The 25,654-nt window shown below is 39.0% G+C and overlaps 1 protein-coding gene across 2 annotated transcripts in view; it reads left to right on the top strand.

Annotated features, from left to right (window-relative positions):
• The window catches only part of MACROD2 (mono-ADP ribosylhydrolase 2), a 1,131,713-nt gene that overhangs the window by 1,039,259 nt on the left and 66,800 nt on the right, over nucleotides 1-25,654 (top strand). For both annotated transcript variants that reach the window (XM_081941614.1, XM_081941613.1), the window contains exons 13-15: nucleotides 18,135-18,200; nucleotides 19,570-19,644; nucleotides 20,318-20,413. In XM_081941614.1, coding sequence (XP_081797740.1) covers nucleotides 18,135-18,200; nucleotides 19,570-19,644; nucleotides 20,318-20,413 — 237 coding nt within the window. The remainder of the gene's footprint in view (nucleotides 1-18,134; nucleotides 18,201-19,569; nucleotides 19,645-20,317; nucleotides 20,414-25,654) is intronic.

Raw genomic sequence — 25,654 nt, 5'->3', positions numbered from 1 at the left:
GCAGCTTGTTCGGTTTCTTTGTCCTACACTTGAGATTAGTCTTGTAATGTTCACATCTACCATTCAGATCTACCATTTGGCTTGTCTTTCCACAGGAAAATCCCAATTGCTCTGTAATTTCTCCCAGTCCACTCAGGCTCATCTCCAACAGACCCATTCAGGTTCAAGCGGTTTCTTCAGCACAAAGTTAACCCAAAGCTAACCATTAATGAATGGATGCAGCTGTGCGAGTCCCAGTATGAAAACACACACACACACACATACACAAACACAGCGTAGTAACATTTTAGGACCAACTTAAGAGAAGAAAGGCGCTTATTTAAGATTCATTTAAATTCTAATAAACAATGATAATATATTACCCTATAAAGATTTAGCAGTTAAAATGAGTCACTCTCGACCACTAATAATTCACTGTTTTCAAATTATTACAGCATTTATGATTGAATATTCTCATGAATGCACAATTATACGTCATCGGTTTTTTTGAAATAAGCTTTCATGCTGTCAGTGGATTATAAAAAATACCATATCTTTTTCTTTTAAGTTAGATTCAGATTTAAAGTAGAAAATCACAAAGAATAATAAACTTGCATATTTAAAAATATCCCGAACAAGTAATGGCAGTTCAAAATGAAATGTAATCTTTCTCACTCCGTGCGAATTAATGCATGCAAACAATCTATTTCTATGTTTTAATGCACATTATATAATCATTTTTGAGATAGATACACTAGAGTTGTGCAATGTTCTGGATCCAAAAATAAAAAGAAGTTTCAAAGCATGCAGAGGCAAAAAATAAGCACCCGACTTCAGTTCTTCAACCAAATACAGCTTCACCAGGATGATTTGGCAAAGTCCGGGTTCTGCTGAAATTACTAGCACTTGTTTTATGCATCAAAAGAATTTTATATAAATGTCACATACATGAAACTGTATTGAGGGCAGCCATCCTCAATCTGCTTTTGTCTAGATATGTTAAGGATGACAACACAGTGGCTGAAAATTCAGGGAGTTGTGACCCCAATTTACACAACTGAGGATGGCTGATACAGGTGCTTGCCAGATTTAAAACTGACATTTATTATTACTGTCCATAGTTCCTTTAAATATATGACCTCAAGGAGAAAGATTTTGCATCACATTAGCAGTCACCTTCATTATCAGTTCCTCCATGTCCTGACTTAACTATACAGGGATGGAAATAGTATCTGTCACATTATGTACCCCTTCTGCATAATATACTAATTTTAATTCATTACAACTTAATAAAAGTAATTGTGCATTTGAAGGTCAACTAAATTAAATCATATGTTAATTAATCTTAAAATTAAGGTACCAATTATGATATTTCCAGGTGTTCATGAAGCTTAGGCTCCTTTGGGAAAACTGTATAGAAAATATTTCTGCTTTCTTATATACTAAGTTGAAATTAAGAAGGCATAAGGGAAAATATGTTTTATTTAAACCCCGCGTCTGTCTCAACTAGTCTTTAACTGTATAATTTCAGAGAGGTGCAAAGTTTTTTAAGATACACATTGCAGATCTGAACAGATTCTAACATTCTTAAATCATTTTGTTGTTTGGTTATTTGAAAGCTGTAGGAGAAATAATTCAAATAAATTCAAGTACAAATAAAATAAAAAACGTTGAAAGTGTTCCTTTTTTTAAAAAAAAAGGAAAATATGGTAGATGCAGTATCTATATTCAGCAGTGGCTAATATTATTTCAAGGTATGTTGAAGTCTTTTCAAGTAGCTGTATGTGAAGTGCTCAGTAATTAGAGGCACAGATTGAAGAAAATGCTGATTTTGAACATTTACCTAAGTTTTTAATAGGTACAGAAGTTGAGAAGACTTTAAGTTATCCAGATGAATAATCCAAATTGCCTGCGTACCCAGGCCTGGGGCTGAGAATGTGTGAAAGGCCCTATTACGTGGCTTCACTATAAGTTGATTAATCATCATGACTGCTGTTATATTTATTTATTTTGTATTTTATTGTTTTAACATCTGTTAAATTGTTTTGATTGTTTTAAAATTTTAGAATTGAAAACCTCCCAGATTCACTTGGTTGAGTTGGACAGCTATAGAGAATGAATGAATGAATGAACAAATGAATGAACAAATGAATGAGCAAATGAATGAGCAAATGAATGAGCAAATTAATGAACAAATTAATGAATTAATATGAATAAGACTTCTTAGGTAAAGCTCCGTACCCTTGTTAGTATCTAAAGGATTCAGTCCAGGGAAACCATATAACTTTACACAGCTAAGGGACATTCACATCTGTGTCTGAAAGAAAAGAGCTTATATGTCTGTAGCTTTATGAGTCATGTTCATAGATTCTTATTCCTCTAAGACAATATAATGAGTTCCAGAAATCAAGATAGATTTTCAGCGGGTTTGTTTTTTTCTTTTTGGTTTTTGTCTTTGGGAATCTGTTGCCAAGATTGCAGTAGGCAAACTAATTAAGCACAAGGTAATACCCCCACTGAAACAACTACTGCACAACTTGTAAGCACTCCAAACTTGTAAGGAGAAGGATTCATTCTTAAAATGAACTTGAGGCACTACACTTGAGTTTTTATACTTCTGGTCTGGTGAGCCAGGGGAGGATATCTAATTGTATTTACTTTACAACTTGAAGGCTTGCCAAAAATAGTACACTAACTAGCCTAAAGCTTATAGGAAGACAACTCTTCCAAATTCCCTAGCCTGGGAGGAGGAACGAAATTATGCTTTGTGGCCACTGTCTATTATGTATCCAAATGGAGACGGTGTCAAGCAGGTGGGGTGGGTACATGGTGATAGCAAAATCATCTTCGGGGAGATGACGTATTTAAGTAACCGCTACTGCTTACTCAGCCAACTCACTATGGCACTTTATAAAATAGGGACAACCGAGAATCAAATGAAGCAGAAGTTGCAACCTGTAAAATTCTAATGGAAAAGGAAGAAGGAGGGCAACTCCTCTGGTTTTTGCCTTGTTCTACCTTGGCTACCAGAACTTGGTGCAAAATTGTTTTGAATGCCTAGTTTTCCATGTGATCCACTGCCAGAGTTAAGAGAGAAAAATTTCCTTCTTTCCTTTTTATTTTCTGCTTTCATCAATGAAATTCTCCCCTAGGCTGCTACTACTAGGTTTTGTGAAGCCTCTATTAATTATTCCACACCGCTCATCGTGTATTGTATATTATCACCACTGTTTGCACAATGAAATCAAGATTTTACTTTGGGCTCTCCTAAGGCCTGACCATTTATTCATAAAATGGAGCTAATGTTTTTATTTGGGGTTTTTGTGTGCATGCAGAGCATATGTATCATTCTACTCTATCATTTTTAATATCTTGATCTAAAATTCACTGCTAAATCAAAATTTCTAGTTATTGCTTTCCAAATTAGATATGCATAACGAGCAACATAATGTCATGTGTTGTTCTTCTATATTTTGCCATTGTTGTGCACTCTATCATTTTCTGATGACTCATTTGTCCTATTTTCTTTCATATGTTTCCATTAGGAATACAGTGATTTTTCTAGAGCCTGATGGAGAAGCTATTTAAAACTCATTCCACAGATAATGAGAAACTGCCACTCATTAAATATTAGAGTAACTAATGTGGCAACTCCCATTTATCTTTCATAATGTATTCAAGATATGGGGGTGGATAGGTTGTTTTTGCATTTATTTAATAGGGTGGGTTGTTTTTCTTTTCTTTTTTTTTAAACCAGCTATTTTACAGTAGCTGTGGACAAGCATGGAACATAAAATGTTAAGATGCTGTTAAGAGCATCTCTTCATCTGGATTGTGTTTTCTACAATTGATTATGAATGATTCACAAAGTGAATGTGTATGATGATGGTCAGTTGGAACATGCAATGTGTATGCAGCTGTGTGTGTTTATTCTTTCCTATCATTGAAAAGCACTAGTTACTTTATTGCAGGGGTGTCAAACTTGCGGTGTCACAGAGGTGTCACATGACATACCGGAATTTTCCCCCCTTTGCTGTGAGTTTCACAGCCTTGCTTTATTGGATAAAGTACTATCAAATAATGCCTATAATATTTTCTTTTTAGAATAGGACAGTTGTAAAAGAGTGCTGAGAGAGCTTTCCTGTGATCCCGTTGCCCAAAACGTATCAATAAAATGTTACTTTAGGAGCCACCATGTATTCTAAAAATCAAAATTAATTAGTTCTTTTAATTGCCATATTTTTCAGAGTATAAGACGTACCCTTCCCCTTCAAAAAAGAGGGTGAAAATATGGGTGCATCTCATACACTGAATACAGCATTTTTGGCCTACCGAAACCCCACCCCCTTTGCAAAAATGGATGTGCAGAGGGTTTGGGAGGCTTGCAAAGTGCTCCTAGGGACTGGGGAGGGAAAAAATGAGCAAAAAAGGTTCGTTTTTGCTCTTTTCTGCACCCCCCAGCCCCCAGGAGCATTCTACAAGCCTCCCAAAGCCTCTGTATGCCCTTTTTTCACAAAACACAGCTCGTTTTTGCTTGTTTTGCTCCCCACCCCAGCCCCCAGGAGCACTCTACAAGCCTCCCAAAGCTCTGCATGATCTCTCTCTCTCTCTCTCTCTCTCTCTCTCTCTCTCTCTCTCTCTCTCTCTCTCTCTCTCTCTCTCTCTTTTGGCAAAAACGAGGTGTGCAGAGGGTTTGGGAGGCATGCAGAGTACAAAACCTTTTTTAAAAAAATTACCTCTTCAAAATCATGGTGCATCTTATACTCCGTTGTGTCTTATAGTCCGAAAAATATGGTAATTTTTTTTTTATTTTCTCTTCTGTCGTGTTCTCATCATATGGCGAGTAATAGTGATGTATTTATTGAACAAATGTGTATCGCCATACACGGTCACCCCCAGATGGCTTACAAAATTATGCAAACTATAATAATACGATGGAATAATTTGGAATATCATCCCCAAATTCCAAATTTTAATGCCAAAAATTAATCAGGCTCTCATATTTAAGAGATCTGGACAGCTATCCTGCAAAGCTTGCTGAGAGTTAAGATTTCTTCTTGTTTAAAATGAGATGGAATATTGTTTATGTTTATGTTTATGTTTATTTGGATTTATATGCCATCCTTCTCCAAAAGGACTCAGGGCAGCATACAACATTAAAAAACACACATCCCAAAAGTTAAAAAAAAATTAAATCCATATCCCAAAAAACAAACCAAATTTAAAAGACAATACATTTAAAATAAGTTAAAATTAACAGGCCAGGCCGGCTTGTTGGAAAAGCCAACTTTTTAGGGCGCGTCAGAAGGACCGGAGGTTAGGGATTATGGGAAGCTCCGGGGGCAGCTCATTCCAGAGGGAAGGCGCTCCCACAGAGAAGGCTCTACCCCTGGAGGTCACCAGCCGACACTGTCTGGCCGACGGCACCCTGAGGAGGCCAACTCTGTGGGATCGTACTGGACGGTGGGAGGCTACTGGTGGCAGTACGTGGTCTCTCAGGTATTTGCTGTGTATTTGTTTTAAGAATTGTTTTATGACCTTTGTATGAAAGTATCACTGAGGGGACTGTCAGGTTCCAAGTAACAGCCTTGGGTGGGAGTTTTGAGTTTCTTGAGTCTTGAGTTTCCTCAAAGTTCCATTTTATTAGAGATGTCATATTGGCACATCTGGAAAAACCCAAATCTGAAAGTTTCCAGGTTTTCCCCACCCAAATGAAAGTCCAAGTTCCTGCCCAGCACCCACATGTCCATCACATGGTCTAATCAAGCACTGTCCCAACTGGAGATGCCTCCCAGTCACACCACTCCATCTGCAGTGCAAGATGTCCTTGATTCACAGAGAAAAGAATGTTATTTTGACTATATCTACCCCACTCCATACAATCCTCCCTCCCAGTTTCCCACAGCAATGAATGTGGCAGGTTAAAATTACGAGATTTTGACTCCTTTAAATAATTGAAAAACCCCAGGAATTCCTCCTAAGCCCAAAAAATAAATAAAAGTTGTTGGACCTGCCCACAGTGGTAATACTTACTTCCCATCTTCAACCTTCATCTTCCACCCCCTCTCCCAAACATAAGTTATGTCCTCATGTTTTCAAATCATTGCTTGTTTCTGTTTTATTGTACACCCCACTGAGTGCTTTAGAAATTTAAATACAAATTAAGTAAATAATCCTTCAGACAAAAGAAAAGCTGGCCTAGAAAACTGAACAATGAGTGATTCATTCCCACCTCGGAGGTGGTGTTATATCAGTTCTATGCTGTCAAGGCAAGAATACCTTAATTATCTTTCTCTCATAGAAAAGAAGATTGCTTTAGCATTTGCAGGTATTATAATGAAGCCTTTCTTTTCTACATCTTTACTCTTTTTTCAAGTTGGAATAATGTTTATTTCCTCTGGCAATTTTATAATATGGAGAAACTTTTTTCCCCTTTCCCTGCTCATCAGAATTCCTTTGTAATATGAAGTATGATCTGTTTCCAGTGTAATGGAAGGGGATCTCCTCTCTTGGGTTCTACCTGATCTAATTTTGGTATGGAAATAAAGAATCCTGAGAAGTGAGAGCACATGTTTTCCAGCTTTCTCACTAGGTAGCATTTGGGTTCCTTGAGAGACTCACAGAAATACTAGAGTAATAGTCAAGAGGCAGCCTATTTTTATTGTTGGAAGAAATGTCCTTCTGGGTTCAGTTCCAAGTGGGGAGAAAGACACTGGAAATATGGTGGCTGCTTGGAAAGATGGTTTCAATGGTGGACAGGACCACATCAGTGGTGAGTTCCTACTGGTTCGGATGAACCCGTAGTGGTTTGGTGGCCTGGGTCACTGAAAATGGCAGCGACCCAGGCCTGCTATGCTCCCGAACCGGTTCTCTGGGTGGCGCCTTAGATGCTACCATCTTGTTTTTAGCTTCTGCACATGTGCAAAACAATTTTAATTGCATTGTACATGCATGCACATTGCACATCAAGCACGCATGCATAGCACACCCACAGGCGAACCAGCAGTAGTGCCTTGCGGAACCCACCCCTGGACCACATGGCTTCAGGTCCTGGGCAAAAAGAGCACATGGGGGAGAGAGAGAGAGGGAGTGAGAGAAGGAGAGAGAGAGAGGGAGAGAGAGAGATCCTCTGTTGGACCCCACCTTAGAACTTCCTGTTCCTGTGTAAGAAATGTGTCCCATTGGTTGTCAGACTCCCAGGGGCTAGGGTCTTAACTAACTTTGTAGGCTGTGTCCCAGGCTTGGTTCAGCCTTGCTGTAATCTTCCCAGGTGCCATGTGGTGAGATGGATAGAGGGCTAATCCTATCATGTCCTCAAGGCCACGTCTTAAAACAATCACCCTGGAGCTGACGGGGGGGAGGGGCAGGGAGCTGCAGGAAGCTGCTTTGTCTTTAAAAACACGTTTCTCCTTTTCTCATCCAAGAAAATATAATATTCTGCCTTTTAATATTTCCTAGAATATTTCATTCTTTTAGGAGGGGGGTGGGTGCTAACTTCCTTTAAATTACTATTTTTTCAGTTTTTTTTATTTTTCAAATTTATTTTTATTATTTTCCAATTAAGCATCCTTTAATATGGCATGCAAATCTTTGCTCTTTTTCTGCTGCCTTGCTGTAAATACCTTTAAGCTTTTTTTTTTTTTTTTTGCTGGAGCAGCCACCTATATATCACCCACAACAGTAAGGACCAGCAAAGTACCTTCTAACCACTCGCACTGTTTGCACCAATGAATATGCAAACTGTCCATAAATCCATATAAACTGGAGGTCATCTCAATATAAACCTTTTTTTACAATGGCTTGACGTGAAATCTTGGGAAAAATATAAAAGCATTTTGGAGTCAAAACTCAAGAATTTCATCCTAGATTTTATGGTCCTTCAATTTGTAATACATTTTTTCTCAGTTTATGAAGCAGAATAATACTGTAATCAGGCATCAGCTTCTGTGCACAACATTACCTATGATTTGAGATGCCTGGTTGATTTCTTTCCCTGTAGAATTATTGCAGTCATTTTTCACAAGGTACTTAAAATAAAATGCAATTAATCTGTCTTGTTCATAAGAACCAACTTCTCCCATTTGAAATTCAGGTAAATTAGTCATGGTCTGTCCAGGGCTTAGTTGTATGACCCATTAGAAATGTATAAAAAAGCTATGCAAGATTTAGCTGAAGAATTTTTTTTTCTCGTAGCATTTTCCCACAAGCGCATGGTCTGTTTTGGGGGAGGATCATCTAGGTGTTTGTCCATTGGTTATGACGTTCTCTTATTAAGCCTCATATTAAGGATTGAGAGAGTGACTGACCCAAGGTCAACCAGTCAGCTTTCATGCCTAAGGTGCAACTAGAACTCACTGTCTCCTACTTTCCACCAGACCAGCTGGATCTCCGGGGAATTTTCAGCCTTCCATATCTGTTACTTTCAAAACTTAGCTTGCATTTATGTTTAAGCGGAAATGTCTTTCTAAATCTAGGATGAAAGGAAAAAAATTATACTGAGGAGAAAGAAGTGAAGATGGCGGGTGACATTAACCATTTATTGCAAAAGTTTTAACACTTTGTAAATAAATAAGTAACAAAGATAAAATCATTTAGGAAGCTATAAATATGCTTTTTTTATAATCCAATCCAATTAACTAGATGAACATGGACAGTGGGGCTTTCTAAAGTTGTCTTATATTAAAGCATTTTTAATCATTTATCTCTTCCTTTTTTAAGAGACATCATATATTTCATCCTTATATGTTTGATTAATATAGCTGTGATAATGTTTAATACCTCCTAAATAAGAGCAATAATGATGAACTTGTCCTCTATAAATGAACAAAGGGAGAACAATTATCATATAACTCTGCTATGAAATGGAGAAGTAAAGGACTACATTGGTGACATGCATTATATTTATCTGACTGGTGAAGGATATTGCATTCTACTAAAACAATTTTGTTCTCCACTCTGATAGTTGTCCCTTATGACATCCAAACATTGGGAAGAATCAGGTTTGATTTGATTGACCTTAGAATCATCCTACTTTTTTAAAACTAAAATGCCTCCAAGACATTATTCTTCTGATAATAAATGAGCATTTAAGTGAAGAGACAGAGGACACAATTCATATAAAGCGCCTGGTTTTTCTATATTCAAGGATGTGTATATAAAAGTCAAAATTGGTTTGACTACAGCATGACCTTTTGTTACTCCTCAGTGAAGTGAAAAATAGTTAATTTCTAACAACAATTTTTTTTCAAGAGCCAGAATATAACAATATACTATGAACATTTGTCCACTTTATACTGTAGCATTATTGAAGCAGCCACTTATATTTTTAAAACTTTTCGTGTGTGTGTGTGTGTGTGTGTGTGTGTGTGTGTGTGTGTGTGTGTGCGGGTGCGGGTGTGTGTGTACATGTATATGTGTCTGGCCCCTTGAAATACACAGAAGACCAGATTACACGAGAACATCCTTTTTTTCCTATATAATTAGTTATTTTTAACACTTGTCTCACATTTTCCAGTCACTGGATTTTCTTTATGAAATGGGCTTGCTACCTTCCCTTATTTTATGCTTGTTAATCTGCAAAGTAAATCTATCCTTAGGCTTGAATATTTGATTTAATATTTGCATTTGAGGAGGAGAGTCTTCAATACAGACTTGACCTTAACAATTTTGAAAGTCAGAATCTGCATATCAGTGTAATATCTGTCCTGGCAGCTTAAATAAAATAGCCTTAACTCTCTGAGGTTATTTTCTTTAAAACATGACATGTATGAAAAACTAAAATGGAAAATACTCATATCTTTATATGGAGTAAAATTCTGTGTCATTTCACTAATACCTGATTTGCAATTTTATCTTCCCTAATGAAATTATATTTTATTACAAGATGGGTTCCAGCCGATGCTACTGCCGGTTTGCTTGTGTGCATGCTTTGTGCACGCACGCTGAATGTGTGCTACACACGCATGATCAGTTCAATAGAAATTGTTCTGCACATAAGTATAGCAAACCAACTCTGCATTCTCGCTTCTGCTTTCGCTCTCTTCGCCGCCTCCTAGGCCCAACACCGATCCATGGAGAGCCTGGCGGTCTTACTATGTCACTCAGTATATTATGAGACTGCTGGAAGTCGCTGGTAATATCTAGTCGACTAGAAGATCCAATCTTTAATAACTCCCTGTGGGTATAGACTAGTTTTTGCCTAACTCTACTGTGGCACCGGGAGCTGAAAGCCGCAGCGTCTAAGCACACCGCCATCTTGGGGGGGAAAAACATGCACAGAAGTAAAAAACAAGATGGCAGTGCCAATGGCGCCAACTGGGAAACTGGTTTGGGGGCATGGCAGGCCTGGGTCGCTGCCAGTTCCAGCGACCCAGGCCGCTATACCACTACTGGTTCTGCCAAACCAGTCTGAACCAGTGGGAACCCACCACTGGTTCTGCTCCAAGTTACTGAGGGACAATACTCTCCCCTCCCAAATTAAAACAACCCTCCAACATTGAAAGAAAAAAGGACATATGACCATCCATTTTGAATTATAGGCAACTATGGTGGTTATATGCTTGATGTGTATACTTATTTCATAAGTTCATTTGCTAGAATCTGCAGTTTAAAGACTATCCAGTGAAGTTCTGTAAGGCCCAGAAAGCTATTCCAGCTGAAATAGATCAACACACTAGCTGGATCAGTAGTTCAGCTCACGTAAGGCAAAGATATGTATGTTCCTACTTCGGAAAACATTCATTAAGCCCTTTATGCATAAAAGGGCTTCATACATTAAACCTGACAATAGTGGAATAGAGTAGAATACTTTATTTAGCCAAGTATGGTTAGATACACAAGGAATTTGTCTCCAGTGCAGAAGCATGCTAAATAACAGAGTAATAATAATGATTATAATAATACTAATAAGATAAGGTAGTAAAAAAGATGAGAAGGATAATAGTAAAACAACAATCTACATGGGTAAATATACTTTATACCTAAGACAGGACTGTGGGAATTAGGTGTACAGCAGAATGATGGCCCGAGGGAAAACATGTACCTAGTAGTTTTGGCATGCCAGTGCACTGCAGATGTGGCTTGGGAGGAGTTGAATACGCTTCTGTCCAGGATGTAAGAGGGCTGTAGATATTTTCTCAGCCCTTCTTCTGACCCATGCAATATACAGGTCCTCAATGGAAGGCAGGCTGGCTGCAGTTATTTTTTTCTGCTGTCCTAACTATCAGTTGAAGTTTGTATTTGTCCTGTTTGGTTGCTGTTCAGATCAGGCAGTTATAGAAGTATAAATGACAGACTCAGTAATTCCTCTGTAGAACTGCATCGACAGAGTTGACACAGGAAAAACATTCTTTGTTGCGCCTTTTAAAATGATGGTTCTAATGTTAAGTGTCCATTTCAAATCCTGGGAGATTATAGAACTCAAAAACCTGAAGGACTCTAGTGTGTGATACTGTGATACTGTGTTGTCTAGTATAGTAAGAGATGGTAGAATAGGAGGGCTCTTCCTAAAATCCATCTCATCTCTACCGTTTTAAGCGTGGTCAGCTCCAGAGTGTTCCAGCTGCACCACGGGGCAAGTTATTCAACCTCCGTCTATATCAGCGGTTCTCAAATAGTGGGGCGTGCCCCCCTGGGGGGGCGCGAGGCTCCGTAAAGGGGGGCACGAAGGCTCCCTTTCCATCTGGGTGCAACGGCGGCGGCGTGGGCGAGGCATAATATATCCCGGCTTGAAGTGGCAGCGCTGGGGACTGCTCAGAGACTCATCAGAGCCGCGGGCTGGAGCTGTGCAAGAAGCCTGCTCGGGCGGGGGTGGGAGGGAGGGAAGCATGGCTGTCCCAGGCTTCCCTCCCTCCCCCCCCCCCAGCCCAAGCAGACTTTTTGCACAGTTCCAGCCCGCGGCTCTGATGAGTCTCTGAGCAGTCCCCAGCGCTGCCACTTCAAGCCGGGATATATTCTGCCATGCCCTCGGCGGCGTCTTTATGCAGGTAGCTCGCCTCCCCACCAGCAGCTCCACCGCCAACATTCCGTCTGGAAGCGGAAGCGCAACAGCCGCTGTTGGGGAAGGGACAAAGGGGCGGCGGTCGCCCGATCTTGCCACCGCCACCCCTTCGCCCCTGGTAACGGCGACTGTTGTGCTGCTGCTTCCAGCTGGGATGCTGGAGGAGCTGCTGGCAGGGAGGGAGGGAAGAAAGGGAGGAGGGAGTAAGGATAGACAAGCAAGAGGGAAAGAGGAAAGAAGGCAAGCAGGCAGGAAGGAGGCAGAAGGAAGGAGGGAAGAATGGAACTGGAAGGGAGGCAGGGAAGGAGGGAGGGAGAAAGGAAGGATAGGAGGATAGGGAAAGAGGAAAGAAGGCAGGCAGGCAGGGGGAAAGAGGAAGGAGGGAACTGGAAGGGAGGCAGGAAGGAAGGGAAGGAGGAAGGGAGGGTGGAAGGAAGGATAGACAAGCAAGAGGGAAAGAGGAAAGAAGGCAAGCAGGCAGGAAGGAGGCAGAAGGAAGGAGGGAAGAATGGAACTGGAAGGGAGGCAGGGAAGGAGGGAGGGAGAAAGGAAGGATAGGAGGATAGGGAAAGAGGAAAGAAGGCAGGCAGGCAGGGGGAAAGAGGAAGGAGGGAACTGGAAGGGAGGCAGGAAGGAAGGGAAGGAGGAAGGGAGGGTGGAAGGAAGGATAGACAAGTAAGAGGGAAAGAGGAAAGAAGGCAAGCAGGCAGGAAGGAGGCAGAAGGAAGGAGGGAAGAATGGAACTGGAAGGGAGGCAGGGAAGGAAGGAGGGAGAAAGGAAGGATAGGAGGATAGGGAAAGGAAAGAAGGCAGGCAGGCAGGGGGAAAGAGGAAGGAGGGAACTGGAAGGGAGGCAGGAAGGAAGGGAAGGAGGAAGGGAGGGTGGAAGGAAGGATAGACAAGTAAGAGGGAAAGAGGAAAGAAAGCATGTGACTACGGTGGGAGACGAGGAAAGACCGGTGTGCTATGTTATGCAGAGGTGTACTTATAACAATTTTATAGACAAATTATACTATTTACAGTCGCGCGGGGGGGCGCGAAATGTTTTCTTCTTCCTAGGGGGGGCATGACAGAAAATAATTGAGAAGCACTGGTCTATATGCAGACCCATCACCATCTCGAATGAGACCAATAATTGTGTCATCTGCAAGCTTCAGTACTTTAATAGAGGGATCCTTAGAGATACAGTTGTTGGTACAGAGAGAAAAAAAAGTAACGGAGAACACGCAGCCCTGTGCTAATTGCTCTGGTTCACCTGTTGCTTTCTATCTGTCAGAAAGCTTATAATCCCACCTACAAGTATAGACAGGCACAGCTATTTGAATCAATTTAGAGTGAAGAATTTCTGGAATGGTGGTATTGAATGCCAAGCTGAAGTCTACAAAAAGGACCCGTGCATAGGTCCCTAGGGATTCAAGATGTTGAAAGATATAGCACAGTGCCATATTGACAGCATCAGCTGGCGATCTATTTGCGGAATAGGCAAACTCCAAGGGGTCTAACAGCAGATCCAGGTTGATTTTCAAGTCGGCAAGCACTATTTTTCAAAGATTTTCATAACTACAGATGTCAGAGCAACCAGTCTGCAGTCATTCAACTCCTTAAAGGAGGGTTTCTTGGGAACTAGGATGATAGTAGAGCATTTGAAACAAGAAGGAACACAACACACCTCTACTGGTTTATTCAAGATGGGGGTGAAGATGGGGGCCAGTTGAACAGCACAGGCTTTCAAGCAAGAAGGAGTTACTCCGTCTGGGCCTGATGCTTTTCTAATCTTTTAGAAAAGATGAGAGGTCCCTGTCATCTTTTTTTTTTAGGATCCCCAGCGGAGGAAGGCCCAGAGGGATGGAGATAGGTAAAGGAGATTTGACTACTGTTGCTGTATCAGAGATGGGAAGAGTAGCAATAGTTGACAGTGATCTCATCTCAAACGTACACTAGAACACATTCAGGTCCTCTGCCAGTTGCTGATTTTTTTCCAGTAAGGGAGGGAAATCTGCTGTAGCCAATGATGTTCTTCAGGCTTTTCCACACATTTGCTGGTTCGTTTGCTGAGAACTGATTCCTCAGCTTTTCAAAATATCTTCTCTTTGCTGCCCTGATCTTCCTGGTTAATATATTCCTGGCCTGATTGCACAGCATCGTGTCTCCATTCCTGTAGGCTTCCTCTTTGGCGCGACATAGCTGCTTGAGCTTAGCTGTGAACCAATGTTTATTGTTACTGTATATGCTGAAACTCTTGGTCGGAACACACATCCTCACAAAAACAGATGTCACAGTATCATGGGTTCATCCAAGTCTGCTGAAGCAGCTTCGAAAACACTCCAGTCCTGCAGTCAAGGCAAGCCTGTTACTCTAACTTTGCCTCCTCAGTTCAAGACTGTTATCCTATATGAAATAAATCTCCACCGCTAAGTATAGTTTCTCCTCTGGCTTAGAGCCATCTTAAATTTTGACCAGTACCTGGAAGGCAAATAAGCATAGTTATAATAATGCTTTATTTACAGTCACAGACCAAAACACGACCACTACAAAAGAGACACAGCAGCCAGTCACCAAAAGCCCAACTAAGGGAGGTTACAGCTCTCTCCTCTAATGGTCACAGCTCTCAGGAGAAACCTGGAAACCTGAGAGGTGATGTACGAGGAGACATCCCCAAGGCAATGCACAAACAAATCACAGCCATCAGGACCAGAAGGGACGATTTCAGGAAGAGACAGTAACCTAGATCTGTCCGCGCTATACATAGGGCAAAATAGAAGGACATGCTCTGCTGTCTCAACCTCGGCTCTGTCACAAGGTCACAGCCACTTATTAATCGGGAGCCTCTTGAAATGACCATCCAGAAGTGCTGAGGGCAAGACATTGAAGCGAGCTAGGGAAAAAGCTCTTCTGTACTTGGGAATGGTTAGGGTATAAAAATAGGAAGCCATCCTCAATCCATAGTTATTAACTTGGTTGAGAGTCAGGGGGGAGCAAGTTTTATTGGCTCTGACTCATAGATATTGTAAATCAATGTCCACGAGCCGTTGGACTATCCTAAATTGGGCATCCTTGAGGTCGTAGTTTCCCAAGGCATCCCTCCGTGAAACCTAGCAGAAGAAGTTTCTTCAGCAGCTCTTTCTCCTAGCGAGAAATATGGGAGTCCGTGAACACCAAATAAGCATAGTTAAGTTTTAAGTGTACTGTTGTCAAGCAAATCTGGCTTCCCCCAATTGACTGTGCATGACAGAGCTGGCTGAGGATGTCACAAATGATGATGAACACTTGACCCTGGGACACCACAGCCATCATAAATACATGCTGGTTGCCAAGTACCCAAATTTTGATCACATGACCCTGGGGATGCCTGCAACAGTCACAAGTGCAAGGACCAATTGTAAGTCACTTTTTTTAGTGCCTTTGTAACTTTGAGCAGTTACTAAATGAATGATTGTTAGTCGAGGACTAACTGTAGGGCACCAAAAATGTAATTATATCTACGGGTATTATGTACAATTATTTTTTTTTGTGCAATTTGTTTGATTCTTGCCTATTTGTATTGAATGGTTTATTAACATTGAACTGGAAACAATTTTAAAAAAAACAGATCATGCTAAATACTGGCAATACTTGCTTCAACACAAAAATATTTTTTAAATTATTTGGATCACCTTGCTGTTGTACAAAATGTAAATGAATGTCTTTTTTAGTTGCTAGTATTGTGACCAGTTATTAGCAAATGCCTAATGTGTACTGATAAATTTGGGGCAAGGTACATCATTTTACTGATTATTTAATGAGATTCTTTCTTTCTTTCTTCTTCCCTCCCCCTTTCTTTTTTTTCTTTCCTTCTTTCCTTCCTTCTTTCTTTTCCTTTCCTGTGGCTTGGCTTGGCTTGCTTGAATAGTCTGAAGTTATTTGCTCTGCAGGCACCTTTCTGCTGTACACCTGTTCCCTGTTTGTAGCATACTGTTAATCAGGATTGTTTAAATTGCTTAGCTTTTTCTGCTTCCATGGTTTAATTCAAAAGACTCTTTCCCTCTCTCATTTTGATAGTATTGGCAGAAAGCATTTTACATTTAAAATACGATTAATAATATTCTGTGGATTAATTTGAGTAGCTTAAGTGCAAATGATTTGAAAAATATGTATACTAGAGTTCTACTTCAACTTTTGACTTTGTCTTTAAACAAGCTGTGTAGGTAATTAAATATTTGCCTTAGGAAATTATTTACAATAAATTAAAATCACCAACTTTTGATGCATTCCTATTTTACAGATTATTAAACTTTGATCAGATGTTAACTGCCCAGGTTTCCCTATGCATCCCACAATGATAGTATTTGGCAGCCTTAGGAAGCTGTTGCTTTTATGCTATTCTTTAGTTCATTGCTTACTGCTAGATATATTTTAATAAACACAGATTTATGGAAATTACTTCAAGTTTTAGTATGTATACGACCCAGTTGGAGATAAAATAGCATTAAGGCTGATGTTTTGAAAGAACAATACCTTTTTTGGCATAGATTGCATACCATTACGACAACTACCATAGTTATTGAGTATATAATTTTATAAATGATATACATTAGGAATGGCAACTTGGTCTTCTCAAAGTATTTTAGATTTCAACTATACCATTTTTTACCATTAACCTGGTTAACTGGAGTGGAACTCCAAGTCTCTATATTAGGGAAAAGCATAACCATAACAGTGGTGGGATTCAAAAAGTTTTACTACCAGTTCTATGGGTGTGGCTTGGTGGGCATAGTGTGGATTGGTGGGCGTGGCTTGGTAGGTGTGGCAGGGGAAGGATACTGTAAAATCTCCATTCCCTCCCCACTCCAGAGGAAGGATACTGCAAAATCCCCATTTCCTCCCAATCAGCTGGGACTTGGGAGGCAGAGGATAGATGGGGGTGGAGCCAGTCAGAGGTGGTATTTACAGGTTCTCCCAACTACTCAGAATTTCCGCTACCGGTTCTCCAGAACTGGTCAGAACCTACTGAATACCAGCTCTAAACCATTGATATTTGGAGATGGATAGGTTTCAGAAGGAGGAAAGTCAATCTGAGGTTCCCATTTACTCCGAGACCCCCATCTTCATCACAGTGTTAAAGATAAAAGTATCTTCAGTCGAGGGATTTTGCATTTTTTGACAGCAGTACAAGGAAGCTGGGATAAGAGGGTTCAGATTTAGTTCCTTCTTTCTACTCCCATCCTCATCCTCCAAGCATGACTAAGATTCTGTTAAGGGTTTTGCATGCTGAGCAGATCAAGCAAGGATTTAGCACCAGATGCTGAATTTGGAGTTCTTGGTTCTGCCCAACATTTCTTTCCGTATCTACACCATTATTTCTGGATTGTGAAGTTTTATCTGTAAAGTTTATCCAGTGGTTTATTTACAGAGAGAAAAGGCCAGGTCTTCCTTTCAAAGCTGCCTATTTCTAGAAATGATACGATTTTTTTTTCATGTGGAGGAAGAAAAGGTAAATTATAGGCTAAGCATAGGCTAGAGGCCTTTTCTCCTTTCTAGTTTATTTAGAATTGGAAAAAAATAACATGTCAGAAGTCTTTACCTGTCGTTCCTGAAATGATTACCAGGAGAGGAAAAGGAGAGCACTGTGGTTTCCTCCTCTAAGGAGACCATCTGAATGCTGACAAGACCACTCAGGTCATGATGCTGAATCATTTTTGCCCAGAGTGAAATGTTCCAAAACACAAGGGGTTGGGTGGGTTACATTTTATTTTCCATGTAAAATGCAGTTCAGTCTATTATTATGGGGAAGAGTTATTTGTGAAATCGCCAAGACTATAACATCTCTGCTTTGGCAATCCTAAAATTAAGTACTACTTTTGTTATCTGCATAATCCTTATTCTGAGTTTTTGCTTTATCACAATGAATTATTTCAGAAGTTCAGGAGAATGAATATGATTGTTGTAAATTCTATTAAAGTGAAATAGATGAAGGAGACTATAATTAAGTATGTTTATAAATTTGTTAGTGGTTTCAGTATTTTATATTAAAATGCAGTTGTGTCCATTGCAATTTAATGTAATATAATATCAAACATTTTAAAAATTATTTTAAATACATTTAAAACCATGAGGCTTCGTGAAAAGTGCTCAGAAAATCTATAGGGAAGCTATTTTTATTTGTTTTATTTTTCTGTAGAATCCCCAGATACAAAAGAGCCTAATCCAGTACCTCATGCAACCTCTGAAGAAGATCAAGCTGATGGTATGTCTTCTAAAATCCTTTACAGAATCATAATACATAGTTTGATGGGATCACCAGTTCTTTTCATTAATAAAATCAATTTGCTTCTTCACATCTTAAATCAACTTGTTTCATACATGGCTACAGGCAACACTCCAAGACTTCAATAATCAATGTCAGTAGGGTAATCTCTAATTTTGTACACATGTTCTGATCGATACCATATTTATTAGAAATGAAGATGAGTTTTCCTCCCCAAATGTGATTTAAGAATGGGGTCAGCTTACATGCTTTGCAAATACAGAAACTGAACAGGAGAGCTAAAAGGCAACTAATGAGAGGGCAATTGAAAACAAGTGATATGAAGCCAAGCAAAAGAAAGGAAGAAGCTGCTATATATCATAAATCCACAGGGACAGATACCGCTGCCCTTCCTTCTCTTTGTTACTCTCTGTCATTAGAATCTCTCGGGCCATAAAAATACTATCTCAGTGGATAATGGGGGTCTTTACTATGCTCAGGAATAAAATGAGAATGAAGCTAGCATGATAACTGAACAAGACTGAAACTCCTGTGCAAAACTTACCAGGGAGTAACAGATACTGAATTCCGTGAGATTTGCTGTAGTGCAAGATTGGGGAGGGTATCTTGTATTTGCAGCCAGCACAAAGACTTCTACAGGCCAAGCCTATAGATACCTAGGATAAAGCATCATGAACTAAATGGTACTTAGTACACAATAAGGATGCATGAGCCCAGATAGCTTCTCTTCCGTTCTTTGTAGTACAATAGTTTGTATGTGAAATATTTCTGTCTAGGTGGGGAATATAGTGATTTTGCAAACCATTAATTTACAGACAATTCATTTTATCCAATTGTCATTAATTCAATTCACAGCATGGTGATGTTATCTAGTTTAGGTATTGAAATGCCTGCAAGAAAATAACCAAGGGCCCCTCATTTCAACTCTGAATTACAAATATTCTCCTTTATCAATATCAATTAACACTATATTTTTGACCAGCCCTCCCTTTCTAGAGAAGGGCCTGTGGCATGCATTTGTTTCACTCTTTCCTGAATCCAGATTTTAAAAAAACCAAGGAGATCATTGGAAATATTCTAGTCCCTCTTTATAACCCTAGTTGTGGCAGACACACATACTCAGTAATTGAATTGATTTAAGCTCCCCTAGTTACCAGAGTAGGAACTGGACAATTTGCAGAAGTTTTGCCTCTTTGTATCTATCTTCCTGTATGGAAGGGCTGTCTTAAATAGAGGAACATCTTCCTTCAGTGAAATAAAGTAGCCTTTTTATTGCTAAACATTTCTTAAATTAAAAATGCACATTAATATCATACTGACATCATTTTTCCATTCTTTAATACAATAGGACTGCAAGATGATTCCTCAGAAGTTGAAATGAATACTCAGGCAGATTCTCAGATCTCTTACATGGAAGCTGAAGGTAGCTTTTGTTCAAAAGAAGAGGGAAAATGTTCAAAATGTTCAATCAATTATTTATAAAGTCCACACCATTTGAAACATTATTTTTAATTATGACTAGTATTTAAATATAGATCTGGGGAACAAATGTCTTCTTTATATTCTGGTTTGGGACACTGAACAAAAAAATCATTGTAGATTCCAGATAATTTTCACTACTAACATGGTTTTGTGGAGAAAATGTATTATTCCTCTTAGTGTGTCTGTGTTAAATTTTACTGAATAGTCCAACCATCTTTTCTATACACCTATTTTGTTTATTTTGAATTTAATAAAAATTTAGATATATTTGTACTGAATGTTTCTCAACCCAAATAACCAGTGGATTAGAACCCCTTAGCATTAAATTAAATTCCCCAACTGGGCAAGCTGTTTAGTGACATGTGAGTTTCATTAAGAGTTTAATTCAAGTACACAGGAAACTCTGTATTGATAGCCATTTCATGAAACTGGGTTTTTATGGACTAATTCAAGATGTGAGTGAGGTCTTTGGTTGGATTGACTAAAGCAACATATTACCTAGTATACGCCTTATAACCATGTGGTGTACTATTTGGGAGAAATGTTGTAAACTATACTAATGGTATATCTCCTCGCCACTATTCTGTATAATCTCCCCCAACACCTCTTTTCAGATACTTTGATAACCCAGGAGGAGACAATAAAGGAAGAGAAACCTCAGGATCCTGAAGTAGACAAAACTAATCAGGAGAGCAAAGGACAAGATAAAGGTAACTTCATGTGTAAATGTAAGATAGCAAACTATGTTTGTGAATTAGGTTTCTCCTTTTGTTGATAGGCACATAAAGCATGACTTACTTCCTTCCTTCCTTCCTTCCTTCCTTCCTTCCTTCCTTCCTTCCTTCCTTCCTTCCTTCCTTCCAATACAGGACAATGAGGATTTAAAAAAAATGTTTTCTGAGATTGATTCAAAATATTTTGGGAAAATAAATAGTATTCTAATTAAAAGAGTAGGGTATTTGCTAAATTCTTGGAATGCATTAAGAACCTAGTTGACAATTCTACTGTAAGATTTTTTTTAAAAAAAGAGTTCATTTGCATGCAGTACATGTGTCTAGCTTGTGCCAAGTGATTCTATGCAATTGTTGTTTGTCATCAAATGGACGTTCCCTAATTTTGAAGCACTTACTGTTAATAACAAGGACTTCCTTTCATACAGAGATTAAATAATTTAAAATAAAAATTAGATACGGTCTTTGCTGAAAATCCAGGTCATTTCTAACTATAGCTTTGTAACAATGAATTTACAGGTGGTTTAATTGCAAACCCATATTTGCAATATTGACACTTCCCTGCATTGGAAATTTAGGTTATAGCACTTACCTTCTTCATTGCGCATATCCAGCTTCACAACATTTTCATTTTTTTATTGCATTGCAATTCCAAGTTGAGACTAATCACACCTTCTTTATTCTGCATGATGTTAATGGTATCAGAGTTGTGTTTCATTACTGACAGTGATAATAGAATTGATATAATCCTTCCTGCAAATCCAGGTAAATGGTGTTATTCTTTTTTTTTTTTTTTTTTGCAGAGCTAGCTTAGGGAATGCAAACTCATTCAAGCTGCAAATGCCAAAACCATTATGCTAATTTCCTCTGCACAGAAATTATTTACATTTTATTTTATGCCTCATCAGAAGCAAGGCAAATCAAATGTACCTTCATTATTTGTACCTTTCCTTCTAACACCTTTCTGTCCCTTACAGCTTGCATTTAACACCCAGTGGGTGCATTATATTTCACCATCTGTTCTACCTAAGATTCAGATATGGAGTATTTGAAAAGTTAATGTCCAATCCTCCCTTCAACAGATAGCTAGTTTGGTTAGTTGATTGATTGATTAATTCATGGGTTACTTTTCTTGGCATCTTCTTTTTCTAAAAGTAAGAGATTGAAAAATGAAAAACGGATATTTGGGTCCTCTTTATCTGCAGTACACAGTTTAGGGTTCTGTTGCTAAAGCATCTCATGTTTGACAAGTGCAGACACAGTTATCTTAACGTCCATCACAAAAATAGATAACTCTTTGTATTTACTTTGATACCTTTGGATCACACTGTAGAGATGTAATCTGGAGACTGGCTAATTACTCCGTTCCATCTTGGGTGCTAAAACTGGACCACTAGGAAGAGTTTACCCTAAAGAGTTAAATAAAAAAAATAACATTGGTGGCAATTAATGTATTGTACAGATTAGATATAGTTAAGGATGTAATCTCTTTTCTATGGTTTCTGCTCAGTTTATACAATCCAGCAGAGGTGAGCTGCACAGATTTCTTCCATTACACAGTGACATCTGTTGGGATCTAAGAAGCATGCCTTCTCTGTTGCAGCACCTGCCCTATGGAACATTTCCTATCTCCAAATATACCCTAACACCCCACCCCACCCCAATCCTGACTATGTTTAAAAGAATTCTGAAAACTTGACTCTTTGTCCAAGCTTTGGGTTAGAGTAAGTGGCAGATCCGATGGGTTTTATTGCTTTTAAATTATTGTTTTGAGAATGAAATTGAATATTATTTATTATTCCTTATTAATATACTGTATTTATTTATTCTAAACATCTGGGTTTTTAATTGTATTTTAGGATTGATTTCATTGTATGCTACCTAGAACTGTTATAGGGTTAGGTAGAGAGAAAGAAGAGAGAGAAAGAAAGAAGGGAGGAGGGAGAAATGGAAGCCTTATGATTTTAGGCTATTGTGTTCTATTCCAGTAAGGTTTTGCTTACAGTCCCTTACTTCTGGTTTCTGGAAATTTAAACTTGGCCATTCTGAATTTTCCAGACTGAACAGAAGAATCCAATTCAACGACTAGATTGTTGCTCCCTGACTTTTCTTAGCATGGGAGTTGAGGGACTCTTTCTGTGTGATGGGAGGTAAATTGGTTTACCTTCCTTAGTAGGAAATACCTTTCTCTTTCCCTACCACATCTTTGGAGCCAAATAAAGATTTTTCACTCTACACACAGCATGAAGATGCCTCAGCAAAGCTTGAGAGAGAAGATTGTGGGGACAGAGACAACCATTACTGTATACTATGCATTTGCTTAAATATATCTTAGCAAGAGTTCTATACTAATTATGACCACACTAGAGTTGGTGAAATGAATCCCAGAATATATGTGACATAAAAAACAGATTATTGATTTTATTGTTTTTGATGATGACTTGGAACACAATACTAGATCTTGTCTTATGTATCAAAGATTGAGTAACATCAATTTTCAAAGCTGGCGCTATTGATGTACCCTGGTGTATATCAGGCACCTCCTTCCTACCATCCAATCTGCCTTCCAATCTAAGGGGGCCTGCTGAAACGCCCCCTTCCCCTTCCCTTTCACTGGGAGGTATATAGGACAGGTACCATGCTTTCCATGGGGATTGTATAGCTATCTCCCTCTTGGGATTTTGCAAGATTGTAAGGTTATTGTATTTTAATTGTGCTGTTGAACCCTGGTTAACGATTCTCTTGCACTCTACATTTGTTTTTGTTCTATTCTACCTAGATTGCATTTTATTTATTTTTCAAGCATATACTAAATGCTTCCCAGAGTCTTGTCGGTGGGGTGCTCTACAAATATTAAAAGAAAACAAACTTAGCATAAATATCTAAGAGTGTGTTAAGGGGGAAATATTGGCAGGACTACATATTTGAATTACCAGATCTACTGTAAAAATTGCTGTCAGGAGTCTGTATTATATTCAGGCTAACTAAAATAAGCAATAAACAAACATTGAGAACCAGTGCAATTTTTCTATTGTCAAGTTGTGAAGAATTAAACCGTGCTTGCGTTGCTAAAAGCACTTGGTTTCATAGAGTTACAACTGCAGACATTTGTGGGCCTCTGAGGAAGACCTGTCCCCTCTAGCAAATATCTTTTTTATTGATGGAGAAGCACGTCTCACTTATCTCCCCTGGATATTTATTCAAGTAGACAGGATTAGGATTTCCCATTTAACGCTCAGAGAACACCTTCACAGTGAGATACTGAAGAGGAAGCCGAGGAATAAATATTGTATAATCTCTGTCATGTGTACTGAACTTGCCAGTTTTCATTGAGAGTTACAACAAAGTGCATTTTGATCAGCATAATCCCTATATGATTTTTGAACATTAGAATGACTCTTTCCAAGTGAGAAGTTTGTTCCATCATCTGAGACTTTCTAATGGAGTATAAAACAAAATTAATTTAATATTGGTTGATATCCTCGTTATCATCCTGTTTTCCCTTTGCCTCCAGTGGCACAAAACTCTGGGATGCCTGCCAATCAATTCAACTAATCAAATATCCTCCTTCCTTCCACCCTCTCTCCAAACCGGTCAATTAAAGATTTTCTTTGCCACCCACTCACAGGTCTTTAAAACACCAGAGTGTTTCAAGACCAATAAACAAACTCACAAGCCCTCTTCACATCATGAAATGGTTTATTAATGATACAGTCTCCTCGTCCCTAACTATCTGTTTGTTTATTAATGAACCCAGCATAAGCCCTTGGAAAGTAGTGACATGACTGAAAAAAGTATCTGACCACATGAATTATAAACAGAACTACTTGTACTGTAGCTGAGAGGAAAGTATGTAAAATGAATATTGAAGTGCATGGTTTGGGAACAAAAACCTTCAGAACCCATCCAGATGTTACAAAGTTGATCTCAACCTAAATTAATGAGCTCAATAAAAGAAAGAAATGATTTGGTATAGAAACTTGGAGAGGCACAGAAAAACACTGAAGTAGAGGAATGAAAGTCTAGCCTTGGTTTGGCAATGATGTTCAGTCTTCCATCTAAAAGTATTCTAATGAATGGCTCAGAGATGTTATTCAGCAGGTTCTGAGCAGTTCTGGAGAATCGGTAGCAGAAATTTTGAGTAGTTTGGAGAATTGGTAAATACCACCTCTGACTAGCCCTGCCCCCATCTATTCTCTGCCTCCTGAGTCCCAGCTGATCCGGAGGAAATTGGGATCTTGCAGCATCCTTCCCCTGGAATGGGATGGGAATGGAGATTTTACCGTATCCTTTCCCTGCCACACCCGCCAAGCCATGCCCACTAAGCCACACACACAGAACTGGTAGTAAAAAAATTGAATCCCACCACAGGAATGGCTCCATAATTAAGTAAAAATAAAAAAACCACTTTCGTTAATCTTTTTTTTTTGAAAGACTGAATGAAAAGTACTGCAACTTAATTCTTAAGTCTTAAAGGAACATGTAAATGGGATCTTTTCCCATTGCTCATTGAAGATTGATTACAATGGAACTTGCTGCAGTTTCCATTTCTTCTCAGAACCCTACACACTCACCCACCTGGCCAAGTGCTTGACTGAAAACTTGTATTCATTATTTAACAATATTTCCTTCTAATGAAGTGTTTTGCTTTGAAAAGTGCTTGCTCCGTTTCTTAATTGATGGATCAAAAAATACTGCTGTTTCCAATACACAGATGAATAGCAGTAATATTACATTAGAGATCTATATTTTTATTTCAACTTTACTAATATTCATAGGTTTGTCTGCAGAGAGAGAAATAAAAACATATGCCTATTCTTTGAAATGGGACGTGGTGGCTCAGTGGGTAAGATGTTGAGCTTGTCGATCAGAAGGTCAGCAATTCAGTGTTTCGAATCCCTAGCACCACATAATGGAGTGAGCTCCCATTACTTCTCCCAGCTTCTGCTAACCTAGCAGTTCAAAAGCAGGTAAAAATGCAAGTAGAAAAATAGGGACCACTTTGGTGGGAAGGTAACAGCGCTCTGTGCACCTTCGGCATCTAGTCATGCTGGACACATCACCATAGAGATGTCTTCAGGCAGCGCTGGCTCTTCAACTTAGAAACAGAGATGAGCACCACCCCCTAGAGCCGGAAATGACTAGCATGCATTTGCGGGGGAATCTTTATCTTTACCTTATTCTTTGAAATATTTTCTTAACTCCAGTCTTATAAAAATC

Source organism: Natrix helvetica (genome assembly GCF_964273705.1).
Source record: "Natrix helvetica genome assembly, chromosome: 2".
In the NCBI taxonomy this organism is placed as follows: domain Eukaryota; kingdom Metazoa; phylum Chordata; class Lepidosauria; order Squamata; family Natricidae; genus Natrix; species Natrix helvetica.
This window is presented reverse-complemented; position numbering and strand designations above follow the sequence as displayed.